The 15,016-nt window shown below is 48.1% G+C and overlaps 1 protein-coding gene across 11 annotated transcripts in view; it reads right to left on the bottom strand.

Annotated features, from left to right (window-relative positions):
- syne1b (spectrin repeat containing, nuclear envelope 1b) overlaps positions 1-15,016 on the bottom strand; it is a 504,959-nt gene that overhangs the window by 17,431 nt on the left and 472,512 nt on the right. For all 11 annotated transcript variants that reach the window (XM_059648367.1, XM_059648370.1, XM_059648364.1 and 8 more), the window contains 4 exons: positions 13,291-13,417; positions 7,229-7,440; positions 1,383-1,583; positions 282-410 (listed from right to left, as the gene is read on the bottom strand). In XM_059648367.1, coding sequence (XP_059504350.1) covers positions 282-410; positions 1,383-1,583; positions 7,229-7,440; positions 13,291-13,417 — 669 coding nt within the window. The remainder of the gene's footprint in view (positions 1-281; positions 411-1,382; positions 1,584-7,228; positions 7,441-13,290; positions 13,418-15,016) is intronic.

Genomic DNA, 15,016 nt, shown 5'->3' with positions numbered 1-15,016 from the left:
GGAGGTGTAGGGGGGCAGGACTGGCACTAGAGGAGAAAGGATTTACAAAAAGATTAAATTATTAATAGCGTTGCGGTCCCATGTTGCGTGAGTATGAGATTTCAAAAGATGTTGCTTCTGAGTTTCTGGTGTAGGAGGGTTAGACTCGAGGAGGCTCCATTTTATTCCGCATTGTCCTTGTCCCATCAACCATTAACACCAGTCTCTCTCCTAGGTCACTTCCTGCAGGGATACCAGGCGCAATGAACTCAAAAACAATGATACAATAATGCGGCTCTCACCAACAATGTCTTGTGATGGTCCTGCAGTGTGTCCGAGTCCAGGTTGGGGTCGAGGGGGAGAATTTCATTCCTCCTTCTGTCTATGTTCTCCAGCCAGAGCAGGAGGCCGTGGCTCATCTCATGGAAATCCTGCAGACACGGAACAGGGGAAAGGCAACATCAGACGGGCCACAGCTGACCTGCCACTTCCAAACAGCAGGACAGCTGGCATTGAAACAGTGCCACCAAACTGCCCATCCCAACCGACTGGTGATACACTAGCAGCTGGGAGTCGTGCTTTCAACCACAGTGCTTAAGTGCATCATGCTGGCTGACACCCAGTGCCATACCGAGGGAGCACAGCATCCCACTGTTTGAAGATAAGCAGGAGCTGGTTGTTCTACATTCTGCCTGTAACCAAAATCTCGGATGCAGATGGTCAAGTCTTTTATTTAATTGCTTTCTGTGAGAGGACATACATGCACAGGCTGCAATTGCGTAAGAGAAAGAGAAGTTGCTGGAAAAGTTCAGCAGGTCTGGCTGCATCAGTGAAGAACAGTCAGAGTTAACGTTTCATGTCCCTTCTTCAGAACAGATTTCCCTACCTTATAAAGGTTATTATCCTCCAAGGGTATCGAGGTTGGTTGTAAACTGTTATCGGGTATTCTGAACTCATGAAAGTTGTCACAGAAATGTTCATTATTTTACACTTTATCACCCAAGTAAACATATTGTTTAGAAATGCAATGACACACCATGGTGGTGATGGGGGGGGGGGGGGGGGGGGGTTGCAGGAACTTGAACTCAAGCCTCCTAGCCCAGAGGTAGAGACATTACCACCTTGCCACCCTATTACTGAAGCTAATGTCACTGGGAACAATGAGGTACAAGTGCTCAGGGCCCTCCATGATGTTGTCCCACATCCAGGACTGTCTCTGGAAAAAAAAAGTCCCAGGAACCTGTGGGTAATGTTGAGAATCCGACCCTCCGTGGAATCTCTGGATTGTATCTGTTTGGTTAAATAAAGTGGTGAAGTGCTCCTAATGATCACGTGCACTGTGATGTTGGCCCCACGAAAACATGCCACTCAGCAGAAGAGGTGATAGCCCTCACTTTACTCACGTGGCACTGCATGAGGGCATCCTGTAGAGTGTGACGCCAAGCCTCCAGCAGGCTGCCAACCTGGTCCCAACGCTTGTTCATCTGACTCAATCGCTCACGGAGTTCCAGCGCATCACTCGTGTCTGACTGGGTGAACTCAGCGCTGCACAGGTTAATGGATAAGATGATCGCTTTGCGGTTGTCAACTGCTTTTTGTAATTCCTGAAATAAACACAAGGAAACAACCCGAGAGTGACAACATTCATCTCTACCATACAGGGCTAAACCGTCACCTTCATCACTGTTACTGAATGAATGGGCGTGTAAGCATCCCATGGGCCAAGCTAAATCTGTCAGTGCAAATTCTTGTCAAGGCTGACATCGGCCACAATAGGGAATAAAATACATATCTTTTACATCTAAAAAATGTTTCGGCTACACACAAGTTGGGCCGAAGGGCCTGTTTCTGTGCTGTGTGTCTCTATGACTGCTTCCTCTTCCAACCTGTACCATTATTGAAATAACTCCACAAACGCCGGTATTCTGTCACCAAGTCATCCTGTATTTACACATGCATAGTACACGGCACTGACCCAGCAAGTGCAGAGCTGGTTCCGAGCAAGAAAACAACCCCTGGCACTCCTGTTTACATCTGTCATCCAGGGCACCCTGAGTGGACCAGTTTAACAGCCCCAATCAGGGGACTCATACTCTGTGAGATCCACCAGGCTGACCTTGCTCCAATCAATATAATTACAGCATGTCAACATTTATAGTAGAATGTAAATATGTCTCACTGTAATTACATCCTCCTGCGAGATGTGGTGCTGGGATGTTTCAGTTTTGTTATCAGCAGTTCCCAAACAATCCCTTTGTCTAAACATTCAGTCAACTCACTCATAGTTCTTTCTTTGGGTGAACATCTGTTTTATCAATTACATCTCTCTGAAATACAATGCACCTAATTTTCATTGAAACTGCTAGAACAAATCCAATTTACCATTGCTGAAAATGGACAGAACCACATCAATGCATTACTCAAGCTGTTATTATCTCCCGCTGGTGGTATGGGGAGGAGGCAGCACCCTTTCTTTGCCTCTCCCAGAAACTTCAATCCATCAAATCCTCCAACTACTATACATGTAATTCCTCTTATGGAAAATTGCTCAGAAAACTCCTACAAGAAAAGTAACTAGAATAGTCAAGATAATAAGGTGTGAAGCTGGATGAACACAGCAGGCCAAGTAGCATCTCAGCAGCACAAAAGCTGATGTTTCGGGCCTAGACCCTTCATCAGAGAGGGGGATGGGGAGAGGGTTCTGGAATAAATAGGGAGAGAGGGGGAGGCGGACCGAAGGTGGAGACAAAAGAAGATAGGTGGAGAGGAGCGTGTAGGTGAGAAGGTAGGGAGGGGATAGGTCAGTCCAGGGAAGACGGCAAGGTCAAGGAGGTGGGATGAGGTTAGTAGGTAGGAAATAGAGGTGCGGCTTGGGGTGGGAGGAAGGGATGAGTGAGAGGAAGAACAGGTTAGGGAGGCAGAGACAGGCTGGGTTGGTTTTGGGATGCAGTGGGGGGGGCGGGGGGGGAAAGAGCTGGGCAAGGGGAGATTTTGAAGCTGGTGAAGTCCACATTGATACCATTGGGCTGCAGGGTTCCCAAGCGGAATATGAGTTGCTGTTCCTGCAACCTTCGGGTGGCATCATTGTGGCACTGCAGGAGGCCCATGATGGACATGTCATCTAAAGAATGGGAGGGGGAGTAGAAATGGTTCGCGACTGGGAGGTGCAATTGTTTATTTCGAACCAAGCGGAGGTGTTCTGCAAAGCGGTCCCCAAGCCTCCGCTTGGTTTACCCAATGTAGAGGAAACCACACCGGGTACTGTGGATACAGTATACCACATTGGCAGATGTGCAGGTGAACATCTGCTTACTATGGCAAGTCATCTTGGGGCCTGGGATAGGGGTGAGGGAGGAGGTGTGGGGGCAAGTGTAGCATTTCCTGTGGTTGCAGGGGAAGGTACCGGTTGTGGTGGGGTTGGAGGGCAGTGTGGAGCAAACAAGGGAATCACAGAGAGAGTGGTCTCTCCGGAAAGCAGACAAGGGTGGGGATGGAAAAATGTCTTGGGTGGTGGGGTCGGATTGTAGATGGCGGAAGTGTCGGAGGATGATGCGTTGTATCCGGAGGTTGGTGGGGTGGTGTGTGAGAACGAGGGGGATCCATCTTTGGGTGGTTGTGGCGGGGGCGGGGTGTGAGGGATGTGTTGCGGGAAATGTGGGAGACGCGGTCAAGGGCGTTCTCGACCACTGTGGGGGGAAAGTTGTGGTCCTTGAAGAACTTGGACGTCAGGGATGTGCGGAAGTGGAATGCCTCATCCTGGGAGCAGATGCGGCGGAGGCGGAGGAATTGGGAATAGGGGACGGAATTTTTGCAGGACGGTGGGCAGGAGGAGGTGTATTCTAGGTAGCTGTGGAAGTCGGTGGGCCTGAAATGGACATCAGTTACAAGCTGGTTGCCTGAGATGGAGACTGAGAGGTCCAGGAAGGTGAGGGATGTGCTGGAGATGGCCCAGGTGAACTTGAGGTTGGGGTTAAAGGTGTTGGTGAAGTGGATGAACTGTTCGAGCTCCTCTGGGGAGCAAGAGGCGGCGCCGATACAGTCAATGTAACAGAGGAAGACGTGGGGTTTGGGGCCTGTATAGGTGCGGAAGAGGGACTGTTCCACGTAACCTACAAAGAGGCAGGCATAGCTGGGGCCCATACGGGTGCCCATGGCCACCCCCTTTGTCTGTAAAGTGGGACGAATCGAAAGAGATGTTGTTGAGGGTGAGGACGAGTTCAGCTAGGCGGATGAGGGTGTCGGTGGAGGGGGACTGGTCGGGCCTGCGGGACAGGAAGAAGCGGAGGGCCTTGAGGCCATCTGCATGCGGAATACAGGTGTATAGGGACTGGACATCCATGGTGAAAATGAGGTGTTGGAGGCCAGGGAATTGGAAGTTCTGGAGGAGGTGAAGGGCGTGGGTGGGGTCACGGACGTAGGTAGGGAGTTCCTGGACCAAAGGGGAGAAAATGGAGTCCAGATGGGTGGAGATGAGTTCAGTGGGACAGGAACAGGCTGAGACAATGGGTCGACCAGGGCAGGCAGGTTTGTGGATTTTGGGAAGGAGATAGAAACGGGCCGTGCGGGGTTGGGGAATACTAAGGTTGGAGGCTGTGGGTGGGTGGTCCCCTGAGGTGATGAGGTCATGAATGGTGTTGGAGGTGATGGTTTGGTGCTCGGGGGCGGGGTCATGATCAAAAGGGCAGTAGGGAGGTGGTGTCGGAGAGTTGGAGACTGTCCTCTCAGTCTCCGTCTCAGGCAACCAGCTTGTAACTGATGTCCATTTCAAGCCCACCGACTCCCACAGCTACCTAGAATACACCTCCTCCTGCCCACCGTCCTGCAAAAATTCCGTCCCCTATTCCCAATTCCTCCGCCTCCGCCGCATCTGCTCCCAGGATGAGGCATTCCACTTCCGCACATCCCTGACGTCCAAGTTCTTCAAGGACCACAACTTTCCCCCCACAGTGGTCGAGAACGCCCTTGACCGCGTCTCCCGCATTTCCCGCAACACATCCCTCACACCCCGCCCCCGCCACAACCACCCAAAGATGGATCCCCCTCGTTCTCACACACCACCCCACCAACCTCCGGATACAACGCATCATCCTCCGACACTTCCGCCATCTACAATCCGACCCCACCACCCAAGACATTTTTCCATCCCCACCCTTGTCTGCTTTCCGGAGAGACCACTCTCTCCGTGACTCCCTTGTTTGCTCCACACTGCCCTCCAACCCCACCACACCCGGCACCTTCCCCTGCAACTGCAGGAAATGCTACACTTGCCCCCACACCTCCTCCCTCACCCCTATCCCAGGCCCCAAGATGACTTTCCACAGTAAGCAGAGGTTCACCTGCACATCTGCCAATGTGGTATACTGCATCCACTGTACCCGGTGTGGTTTCCTCTACATTGGGGAAAACAAGCGGAGGCTTGGGGACCGCTTTGCAGAACACCTCCGCTCAGTTCGCAACAAACAACTGCACCTCCCAGTCGCGAACCACTTCCACTCCCCCTCCCATTCTCTAGATGACATGTCCATCCTGGGCATCCTGCAGTGCCACAATGATGCCACCCGAAGGTTGCAGGAACAGCAATTCATATTCCGCTTGGGAACCCTGCAGCCCAATGGTATCAATGTGGACATCACCAGCTTCAAAATCTCCCCTTCCCCCACCGCATCCCAAAACCAGCCCAGTTCGTTCCCTCCCTCCACTGCATCACACAACCAGCCCAGCTCATCCCCTCCACCCACTGCATCCCAAAACCAACCCAGCCTGTCTCTGCCTCCCTAACCTGTTCTTCCTCTCACCCATCCCTTCCTCCCACCTCAAGCCACACCTCCATTTCCTATCTACTAACCTCATCCCACCTCCTTGACCTGTCAGTCTTCCCTGGACTGACCTATCCCCTCCCTGCCTCCCCACCTATACTCTCCTCTCCACCTATCTTCTTTTCTCTCCATCTTCGGTCTGCCTCCCCCTCTCTCCCTATTTATTCCAGAACCCTCACCCCATTCCCCTCTCTGATGAAGGGTCTAGGCCCGAAACGTCAGCTTTTGTGCTCCTGCGATGCTGCTTGGCCTGCTGTGTTCATCCAGCTTCACACTTTATTATCTTGGATTCTCCAGCATCTGCAGTTCCCATTATCTCTAACTAGAATAGTCAACTGACTTACTGAATCCTGAATATATTTTGTAGTAATCAGATGACCAACTGTCCACACTGTATTGAAAACCTAGTTCATAATTCAAGTATTTAGAGTAGAACTTTTATCCTCAGGAATTGAAGTTTAACTGTAAGTAACTGGAATTTTCTGATTGAGGCATTGATAAACTCAACTCTCATAAATGCAACTCACAAAAGCCTAACTTTAAAAAGCTGACCTCAGTTTAATCAATCAACCTGACACTGACAGTAGGAACTCCAAACATCTCTTCAGTTTCAACCCCTTATGCATATCAGATGCTTCTTGAGCCCATGCTGACTCTGATTAACGTATTTCTAAATGTTCTGCTATTACATCCCTTATAATAGACCCTAGCACTTCCTGAATAAATTACATTAAGTTGGCCTATTGTTTGTCCCCCTCACTTCTTGAATCAAGGTGTTATTAATTGGCAGTTTTCTGATCCTTTGGGATTTTTCCAGAACTCAAGAATTCCTGGAAGACTACTTACGAGTGCGTCCACTAACTCTGCAATTATTCTGCAAGCCCCATTATTTTCCTCAGTAACTCTCCAGAGTCCTATTTACTGATTATCTCCTCCCCTCCTTTAGCCCCTTGATTATTTAGTAATTTTGAATGCTATTAATGTCCTCTCCCATGAAGACTGATGGGAGGTATTTACTCAACACTTCTGCAGTTTCCTGGCTCCCCATTATTATTTCCCCAGCCTCCTATTCACTGTTGTCTCTTTCTTTCTTTCTATTTATTTAAAGAAGCTCTTACTGTCTATTTTCATGTTAGTTTCTAGTTTGTCCTCACAGTTACTTTTGTTTTTTTTTAAAAATCGACTTGAGGGCTTATAAAACTTGCTTAATCCTTCAAATTACCATTAAACTTTGCCACACTGTCTGTTCCTTTTCCATTAGGAATATTCCACATCATAAATCACTTCTAAATCTGAGCGAGCTGTGGACTGAAGAACATAAGGCAAACATGAAATTTGCAGAAGTGTCTCAGCCCTGAGTACTTTGATGCAGGAGTCTTGACATCACATCACCAGACAGTTTCCGGTTCAACAGAGGAAAACACTGGACTTACTTTGAGCTTTTTAATACGCAACTCGATGGTCTGGATGTCGGTGCTGACGTCCAATTTGCTGAGATGCTCCAGCTCTTCCTCAGTCTCACTCAGCCACTCCCAGATGCTATCCAGGTCAGAGTTGAACTGCTGCCACTGCTGAAGGTTCTGTTTCATTCTCAGCTCCTTGTTAAGGGCCTGGGCTTGGATCAGCTCCCAGCGTTCAATCACACCTGCCCAGGGAACAAGACAGCACTGTAACAAGTTAGGTCCAGGCTATCGACTCAGCAATTCTGATCTACCATCGATTCATCTGCAGGATTTGTTCAAAGCAAACTAACATGCAATATCACTCTTACAGCTGAATTTTTAAGTTACCTCTGTGATAATATTACAAAGAATTCCGTCTCACATAGCCACGTAAGTCCTACTGCTTTCATTCTCTCACACACGGTTGCGATTAATGTCAGTCTGCTGATTTGGCAGTTGTCAATTTCAGTTTATCATACAGTCAATGAGGTTTACAGCGTGGAAACGGGCCCTTCAGCCCAGCTGGCCCATGCCACCCAGACTTCACAATTAAACTGGCCCATTTGCCAGCATTTGGACCATATCCCAACATACTGATGCCATCCAAATATTTCTTAAATGCCTCAACCACTCCCTCTGGCAGCCCATTCCAAGCAGTTACCACCTTCTGTGTGGAAAAAGAAATCTTCTGGATCCTTCTGTATCTCTCCCCTCTCACCTGAAACTCTCGTTTTAGACCCCTTTCCAACTGGGAGAAGCTGCTAGCTATCTACATTATGTGTGTCTTTCATGATTTTATAGACCGCTGTAAAGGTCACCCATCAGTGTCCTACGCTGCAAGGAAGAAAAAAAATATCCAGCCTATCCAATCTCTCTTGCTAACTCAAACCTTCCAGTCCGGGCAGCTTCCTAGTAAATCGTTTCTGCACTTTTTCCCAATGACTGTCACAGTCTTCCTCCATTATTTAATGGGATGTGGACATCACTGGCTGCGTTGTCTATCTCTAGTAGCCCTCAGGGAGCTGGTAGTGAGTTGCTTTCTTAAACCACTCCAGCAGGGGTATGCTTCAGAAGGGGGTCCTGCACCCAGTGTAAGAACAGTGATCTAATTCCGAGTAGGCTGGCACGTGGCTTGGGGGCGAACCCGTGGATCATGTTGTTATGCTGTATTTGCTGCACTTGTCCTCCTAGATGGCAGGTCGTGTGTTTGGAAGGTGCAGTAAAAAGGGACCTTGGTGAGTTGGGACTGCATCCTGTGGATGATGCACAGCGATGCCACCGGACATCAGCGGTGGAGGGTCAAGGTGGACAATAACACAGAACAATATGACGGGGAATAACAGTCTGAACGGGCTATGGGCTGGCGAGGACAGGGCAGCTGTGAAACATAGCCAGCACCTCAGCCCTTGGGTGTTTTAATGCTGGGGCAGAATCTGCACATCCAGACAGTGCCCACTTTAAACAGAACTGGAATTGGCAGGTGTGAGGAAGTCAAGGCGTTCAGAGGTTTTTGGTGCTGAGTCAGTCACCTGGTTGAACGTGGGCTCAAATCTGCCGAGCCGCGTTCTGATAAGTCGACGATAATGTAAAACGGACAAACGTCAAAGGCCCTCAAAGACCTGCGTCCCTACCTGATTCCTTTAGAATATACATTCGCTCAGTCAAACTCCTGGGGACACAAACTCCGGCTGTGCTGAAAGTCCACCCTCTCCCATTGCTGTTGTATGCAGATGGGTGAACACTGCTGTTCTCGCTTGCTCATTTCTTCAGTCCTGCCGTGATGACACTGGGAATTCTCAAGGGACAAGGAAGGAGAAAACAGCCTCTCTGAGGAAACCACCCTGAAACTTGCACTTGTGGTCTATCGAGAGCTCCTGCCATGTTGCCTGTCTGTTAGCATCTGCAGTCTACATGAGGCCTCCCATGCCCCATTTTTTTCTTTGTAGGGAAATAATGTTGCTGTACAAACACAGGTGAGGAAGGCCATTCAGCCCATCAACTGCCATCTCTTTGACTGGAGCCATTTTTGGGCTAAGGGAATTCCAGCTGTGGGAGAAACAATATTCAAACAGACCCAGCTCCAAGAGACTGCTGACAGGTCACGGTGAAGCACAGTAATAGAGACTCCAGAGACATTAATGCTAGCAGGAACTGGATGGGCCTAATGGCCTGTAGCTATCCTGTAGGTTCTATATATCTTTACACCTCAGAGTTGATTCATCTAGTAAAGAACAGATTGAAATTAAACGCTGAACGTACACGTAGACTGTCTTGGTTTTGCAAACATCACTAACTACTTGGACACCCAGTTATAACTGAGAAATGGGATGTTCTGAAGTTTTTCTTTAAGTCCTGTCAACTTCATCCTCCACCATCCTGGTATTCACGGAGACATTGCACATTGGGTTTCCTGCGGGTGCTCCGGTTTCCTCCCACGGTCCAAAGATGTGCAGGCTAGGTGGATTGGCCATGCTAAATTGTCCGTAGTGTTCAGGGGTGTGTGGGTTATAGGGGGATGGGTCCGGGTGGGGTGCTTCAAGGGGCGGTGTGGACTTGTTGGGCCGAAGGGCCTGTTTCCACACTGTAGGGAATCTAATCTAATCTAATTGGTAGCACAGTATTTGACTAATCTCAGCAATCAGCCTTCACTGATAGATCTACAACACACCCAGATATGAGGGTAGGTAACCCTTTAGTAGTGGAGACCTTTGGGCCTGAACCAGAACCCCGAAGTTCCTCCTCAGCACCAAACATTTACCCCGCTTTATCTCAAGAACACGAGAAACAGGAAGCGTTGCTCAGACAGCGTCTCAAGCCTGCTCTGCCACTTAATTCGATCACCGCCAACCTTCTGTCTCATCCTCACCCGTGCACAACCTGATCCCCACATCCCTCAATTGCCTAGGAATCCTGTCCATGGTCGCTTCAAATGTCTTCAGTGATGCAGCACCTGCTAGTCTGTGGGGCAGGGGATTCCAAAGATTCACAACCTTTTGAGTGAAGTCATTTCTCCCACCTCCAACGTAAATGACCAGCCCCTAATGCTGAGACAGCATTGCATCTCTCCCCCGACTCCCTGCGACCGCCCCCAATATTGTAGATTCCTGCAGTAGCAGCCTCTCAACATCCAGCCCGTAAAGCCCCTTCTGAATCATGTATGTTTTAAACTGATCACCTCTCATTCTTCCAAGCTCCAGACTATAAGCCCAACTTCCACAACTGCCCAACCCTTCCATTCCAGGTTTGACCTGGACCCTCTAGCAGTTCAAGTTTAATCTCCAGGATACTGCAGCCATGGAGAAAAATCAGAGAGATGTTAAAACAAAAAAAATTTTTTGTGACTGCATTTGATATAAAATATTGAAAGTGAGGGAAATGAAACACTGACAGAGCTTTAACAGATAGGGTTAAGGAGAATCCACAGAGATTCTACAAATACATTAAGGACAAAAGGATAACTAGGGGAAGAATGGGAACGCTTAAAGATCAGCAAGGCTGCCTGTGTGGAATCACAAGAGCTGGGGGGAGATAGGAGTATCTTGTATCGGTGTTTACTGTGGAGAAGAATATGAAGATAGAGAACATCGGGAAAAAAATAGCAACATCTTGAAAACTGTCCAAATTACAGAGGAGGTAGTGCTGGACGTCTTAAAGTGCATAAAGATGGATAAATCCCCTGGACCTGATCACTTGTACCGTAGAACTGTGTGGGAAACTTGGGAAGAGATCACTGGGCCCCCTCGCCGAGGCAGCCACAGGCGAGGTGCTGGAAGATAGGAGATTGGCTAACACGGTGCCACTATTTAAGAAAGGCGGTAAGGAAAAGGCAGGGCACCACAGGCCCGTGAGCCTGGCATCGGTGGCGGGCAAGTTGTTGGAGGGAATCCTGAGGGACAGGATTTGTATGTACTTGGAAAGGCTAGGACTGATTAGGATAGTCAACATGGCTTTGTGCATGGGAAATCATGTCTCACTGACTTGATTGAGTTCTTTAAAGAAGTAACAAAGAGGATTGAGGAAGGCAGAGCAGTGAGTGTGATCTATATAGACTTCAGTAAAGTATTCCACAAGGTTCCACATGGTAGACTGGTTAGCAAGGTTAGATCACACAGAATACAGGGAAAACTAACCATCTGGATAGAGAACTGGCTCGAAGGTAGAAGACAGAGGGTGGTGGTGGAGGGTTGCTCTTCAAAATGGAGGCTTGTGACCAATGGTATGCCATAAGGATTAGTGCTGGGTCCACTGCTTTTCATCATTTATACAAACGATTTGGATGCAAACATAGGAGTATGGTTAGTAAGTTTTGCAGACGACACTAAAGTTGGAGGTACAGCGGACAGTGAAGAAGGTTACATCAGAGTGCAATGGTACCTTCATCAGATGGGCTAATGGGCCAAGGAGCGGCAGATGGAGATTAATTTAGGTAAATGTGAGGCACTGCATTTTGGAAAGGCAGATCAGGGCAGGATTTGTACACTTTATGGTAAGGTCCTGGGGAGCGTTACTGAACAAAGAGATGTAGGAGCGCAGGTTCATAGTTCCTTGAAAGTTGAGTCATGGGTAGACAGGATGGTGAAGGTGACCTTTGGTATGCTTACCTTTAATCGGTCAGTGGACTGAGTATAGGAATTAGGAGGTTCATGTTGCGGCTGTACAGGACATTGGTTGGGCCACTTTTGGAACACTGCGTTAAATTCTGGTCTCCCTGCTTTAGGAAGAACGTTGAGAAACGTGAACGGGTTCAGCAAAGATTCACAAGGATATTGCCAGGGTTGGAAGGATTAAGCTATAGGGAGAGACTGAATAGACTGGGAGTATTTCCCCTGGAGTGTTGGAGGCTGAGGGGTGACCTGACAGAGGGTTATAAAATCCTGAGGGACATGGATGGGGTAAAGCAGTCTTTCCCTGGGGTGGGGGGAGTCCAAAACTAGAGGGCATAGGTTTAAGGTGGTGGTGGTGGTGGGGGGGGCGGCGGGGCGGAAGATTTAAAAGGGAGGTAAGGAGCAAACCTTCACGCAGAGGGTGGTGCATGTATGGAATGAGCTGCCAGAGGAAGTGGTGCAGGCTGGTACAATTACAAGATTTAAAAGGCATCTGGATGGGTACATGAATAGGAAGGGTTTAGAGGGATATGGGCCAAATGCGACTTTAGGGTATCTGGTCGGCATGTTCGAGTTGGAATGAAGGGTCTTTTTTGTTTCAGTGCTGTATATCTCTATGACTATGACTATTTGACTGATAGTCAAGCATTATATTTGCTGAGTGTTTCTCCTTCCCAACTGGTGAAGGAATGCAGCATGTCATATGTCATGAGGATGGATATCTTGGCCAACTATTGGCTGGAACATAGTGGCAAGTCACGTGAAGACGATTCCAGAAATGGATTTAACCACAGTTGGCAACTTTACTCAGGGACCAATTTAGCAAACCTTGGCTAAACTACCTCCAAATCAAGTATAAATTCTTTGTGACAAATGGAGCTGAATTTGTGCATTGTATTGCAGATATCGTCTCAATGAAGCTTCCTAGAATTGCAGCTAGACGTTATTTCTGAGCCATCACAAATTGGTGATATACTGTATTGTTGGACTGACATCACAGAGATGTAGAAAATAGGAGCAAGAGTCAGCCATTCAGCCCGTTCAGCCTGCTCCACCAAACAGTATGATCATGGCTGACTCAGTCCTCTGTCGCTGCTTCCACCCCATACCCTTTGACCCCTTCAGCCCTAAGAACTATATCTACGTATTTCTTGAAAACATTTAATGTTTTGGCCTCAACCACTTTATGACAGCGAATTCCACAGGCTCACCATTCTCTCGGTGAAGATATCTCTCCTCAGCACAGTCCTAATTGACCCAGACCCTATCCTTAGGCTGTGGCCCCTGGTTCTGGGCTCCCCAGTTCAACATCCTTCCTTCGCTAATCCTGCATAGTCCTGTTAGAGCTGTATCGGCTTCCATCAAGCCTCCTCATTGTTCTAAACTCCAGTGAATTGTGGTCCTAACCAATCCAATCAATATTAACTTATCAGATTAGCGTTCACTCACCTGAAGTCTGTGATTCTGTGCTCGTCAGGTTAATTAAGCCAGAGAGCTTGTCTTCCTCCTCTTTGAGTTTATGTCCCACCCTTTTCACAGTCTCAATACTACCACGGCATTCCGAAAGCAGCTTCATCTGAGGAAGAGAACAGTAGGATGGGGGGGAATGTTGAGAAGGTTCAGGACTTGGGCAGATCACAGTCAACATGACAGAGCACCTCCTGCTGGTGGAGGTGACGGCAACCAATCGACGTAAGCAATTAAATTTGCACATATCGCAAACCTAATGCCAACAGGACCTGAGCACATTGCTTGGACCCAGATTAGTCCCTGGTTAGCCAATGAAGCCATTATTTTACAAAGAACAAGTCGTGGATTTCCCATATTTCCCCCTCATTCCACTTTTTGCAAGAGGAGTATGGGATTGGGCTAGGCCATTCAGCCCCTCAAGCCTGTCATTGATAACCACCTTCCACAACTATCAGAACAGAACAGAAACAAACAAAATACACTGCTTTCGATTTTTAGAGAGTCGAACACAATTACTCAAAACCCTCGAATTCATGAAATCAAAAGGGAATTCAATTTTTTTTCCAAAAAAGCCAATTTCGTTAAAAATGACTACCATATTGACTGGTGTTAACAACTGAACTGGTTCATTAATGTATTTGGGGAACAGAACACATACTGATGCTGACTGTTAATTGCTCTCTGAAGGGGTCAACTAAACCGATCTGTTGTCCCAAGCTAGCTTCCCATGGCTCCACATGGTGACCATCACCAATCTGCTCAGTGGAATTGGGGTTAAACAATGAACACTCACCTCGCCACTGATGTCCATATCAACAGAATGAATTCAAAGTGGAAAGTGCTGGATTAGTTACCAAAGTGGGATCGCAATTGATGAGATCCTCAGACAGTGACACCAGAAGGGAATTAGAGAGACTTGATTAAAAAAATCCCAAAGTCGGGAGTATCCATGTCACCCGTGGCGTTAACTAGCTATGGAGGCAGGAGTGCCCAGTCACTTCCCAGGCAGCTCCTCATCACAGTGAACAGCACGTGGCTGTAGGATGATGTCTCACTGCGAACTACAGCTGCTCCTTTTTACACTCCTCTTTATAGTGAGCCATACACGGTGGAATCTGGCCAGGGGTTTATGTCTAATGGCAAGGCCTCTGGGGTCATCTCAAGGTCAGGCCAAGATCTTGCTTCTAACCCATTCCCAATAAGTCAAACTGCAAAAAGATCTTGAACGCTGAGACGAGGAACAGTATTATTGTATTCAAAAAGTGCTGCTTTACCTCCCCTCAGCTCCTCACATCCGGACGGAGATCATGTTCTTGGAGGGAGTTCAGTACATATTCAGCAAAATTTCAGGATTAAAAGGGTTAAGAGAGGTTGTGTAAAGTAGGTAAAGACCAAGGGGGGATTCAACTGATGCATTAAAGATGAAGAAAAAAACGAGGGTTTTTTTTGACCCGGGTAAAAAAAGCCTAGAACAAGGGATATAATCTAAAAATTACAGCTGGGCTAGTGAGGGAGATGCCAGAAAGCACGGCAGCGAAAGTGTCACAGGCACAGTCGCACGGCAGCGAAAGTGTCACAGGCACAGTCGCACGGCAGCGAAAGTGTCACAGGCACAGTCGCACGGCAGCGAAAGTGTCACAGGCACAGTCGCACGGCAGCGAAAGTGTCACTGGCACAGTCGCACGGCAGCGAAAGTATCACTGGC

The sequence above is a fragment of the Stegostoma tigrinum genome, chromosome 9 (assembly GCF_030684315.1).
Source record: "Stegostoma tigrinum isolate sSteTig4 chromosome 9, sSteTig4.hap1, whole genome shotgun sequence".
Classification (NCBI taxonomy): Eukaryota; Metazoa; Chordata; class Chondrichthyes; order Orectolobiformes; family Stegostomatidae; genus Stegostoma; species Stegostoma tigrinum.
Note: the sequence above shows the minus strand (reverse complement) of the source record. Positions and strands in the feature narration are given on the sequence as shown.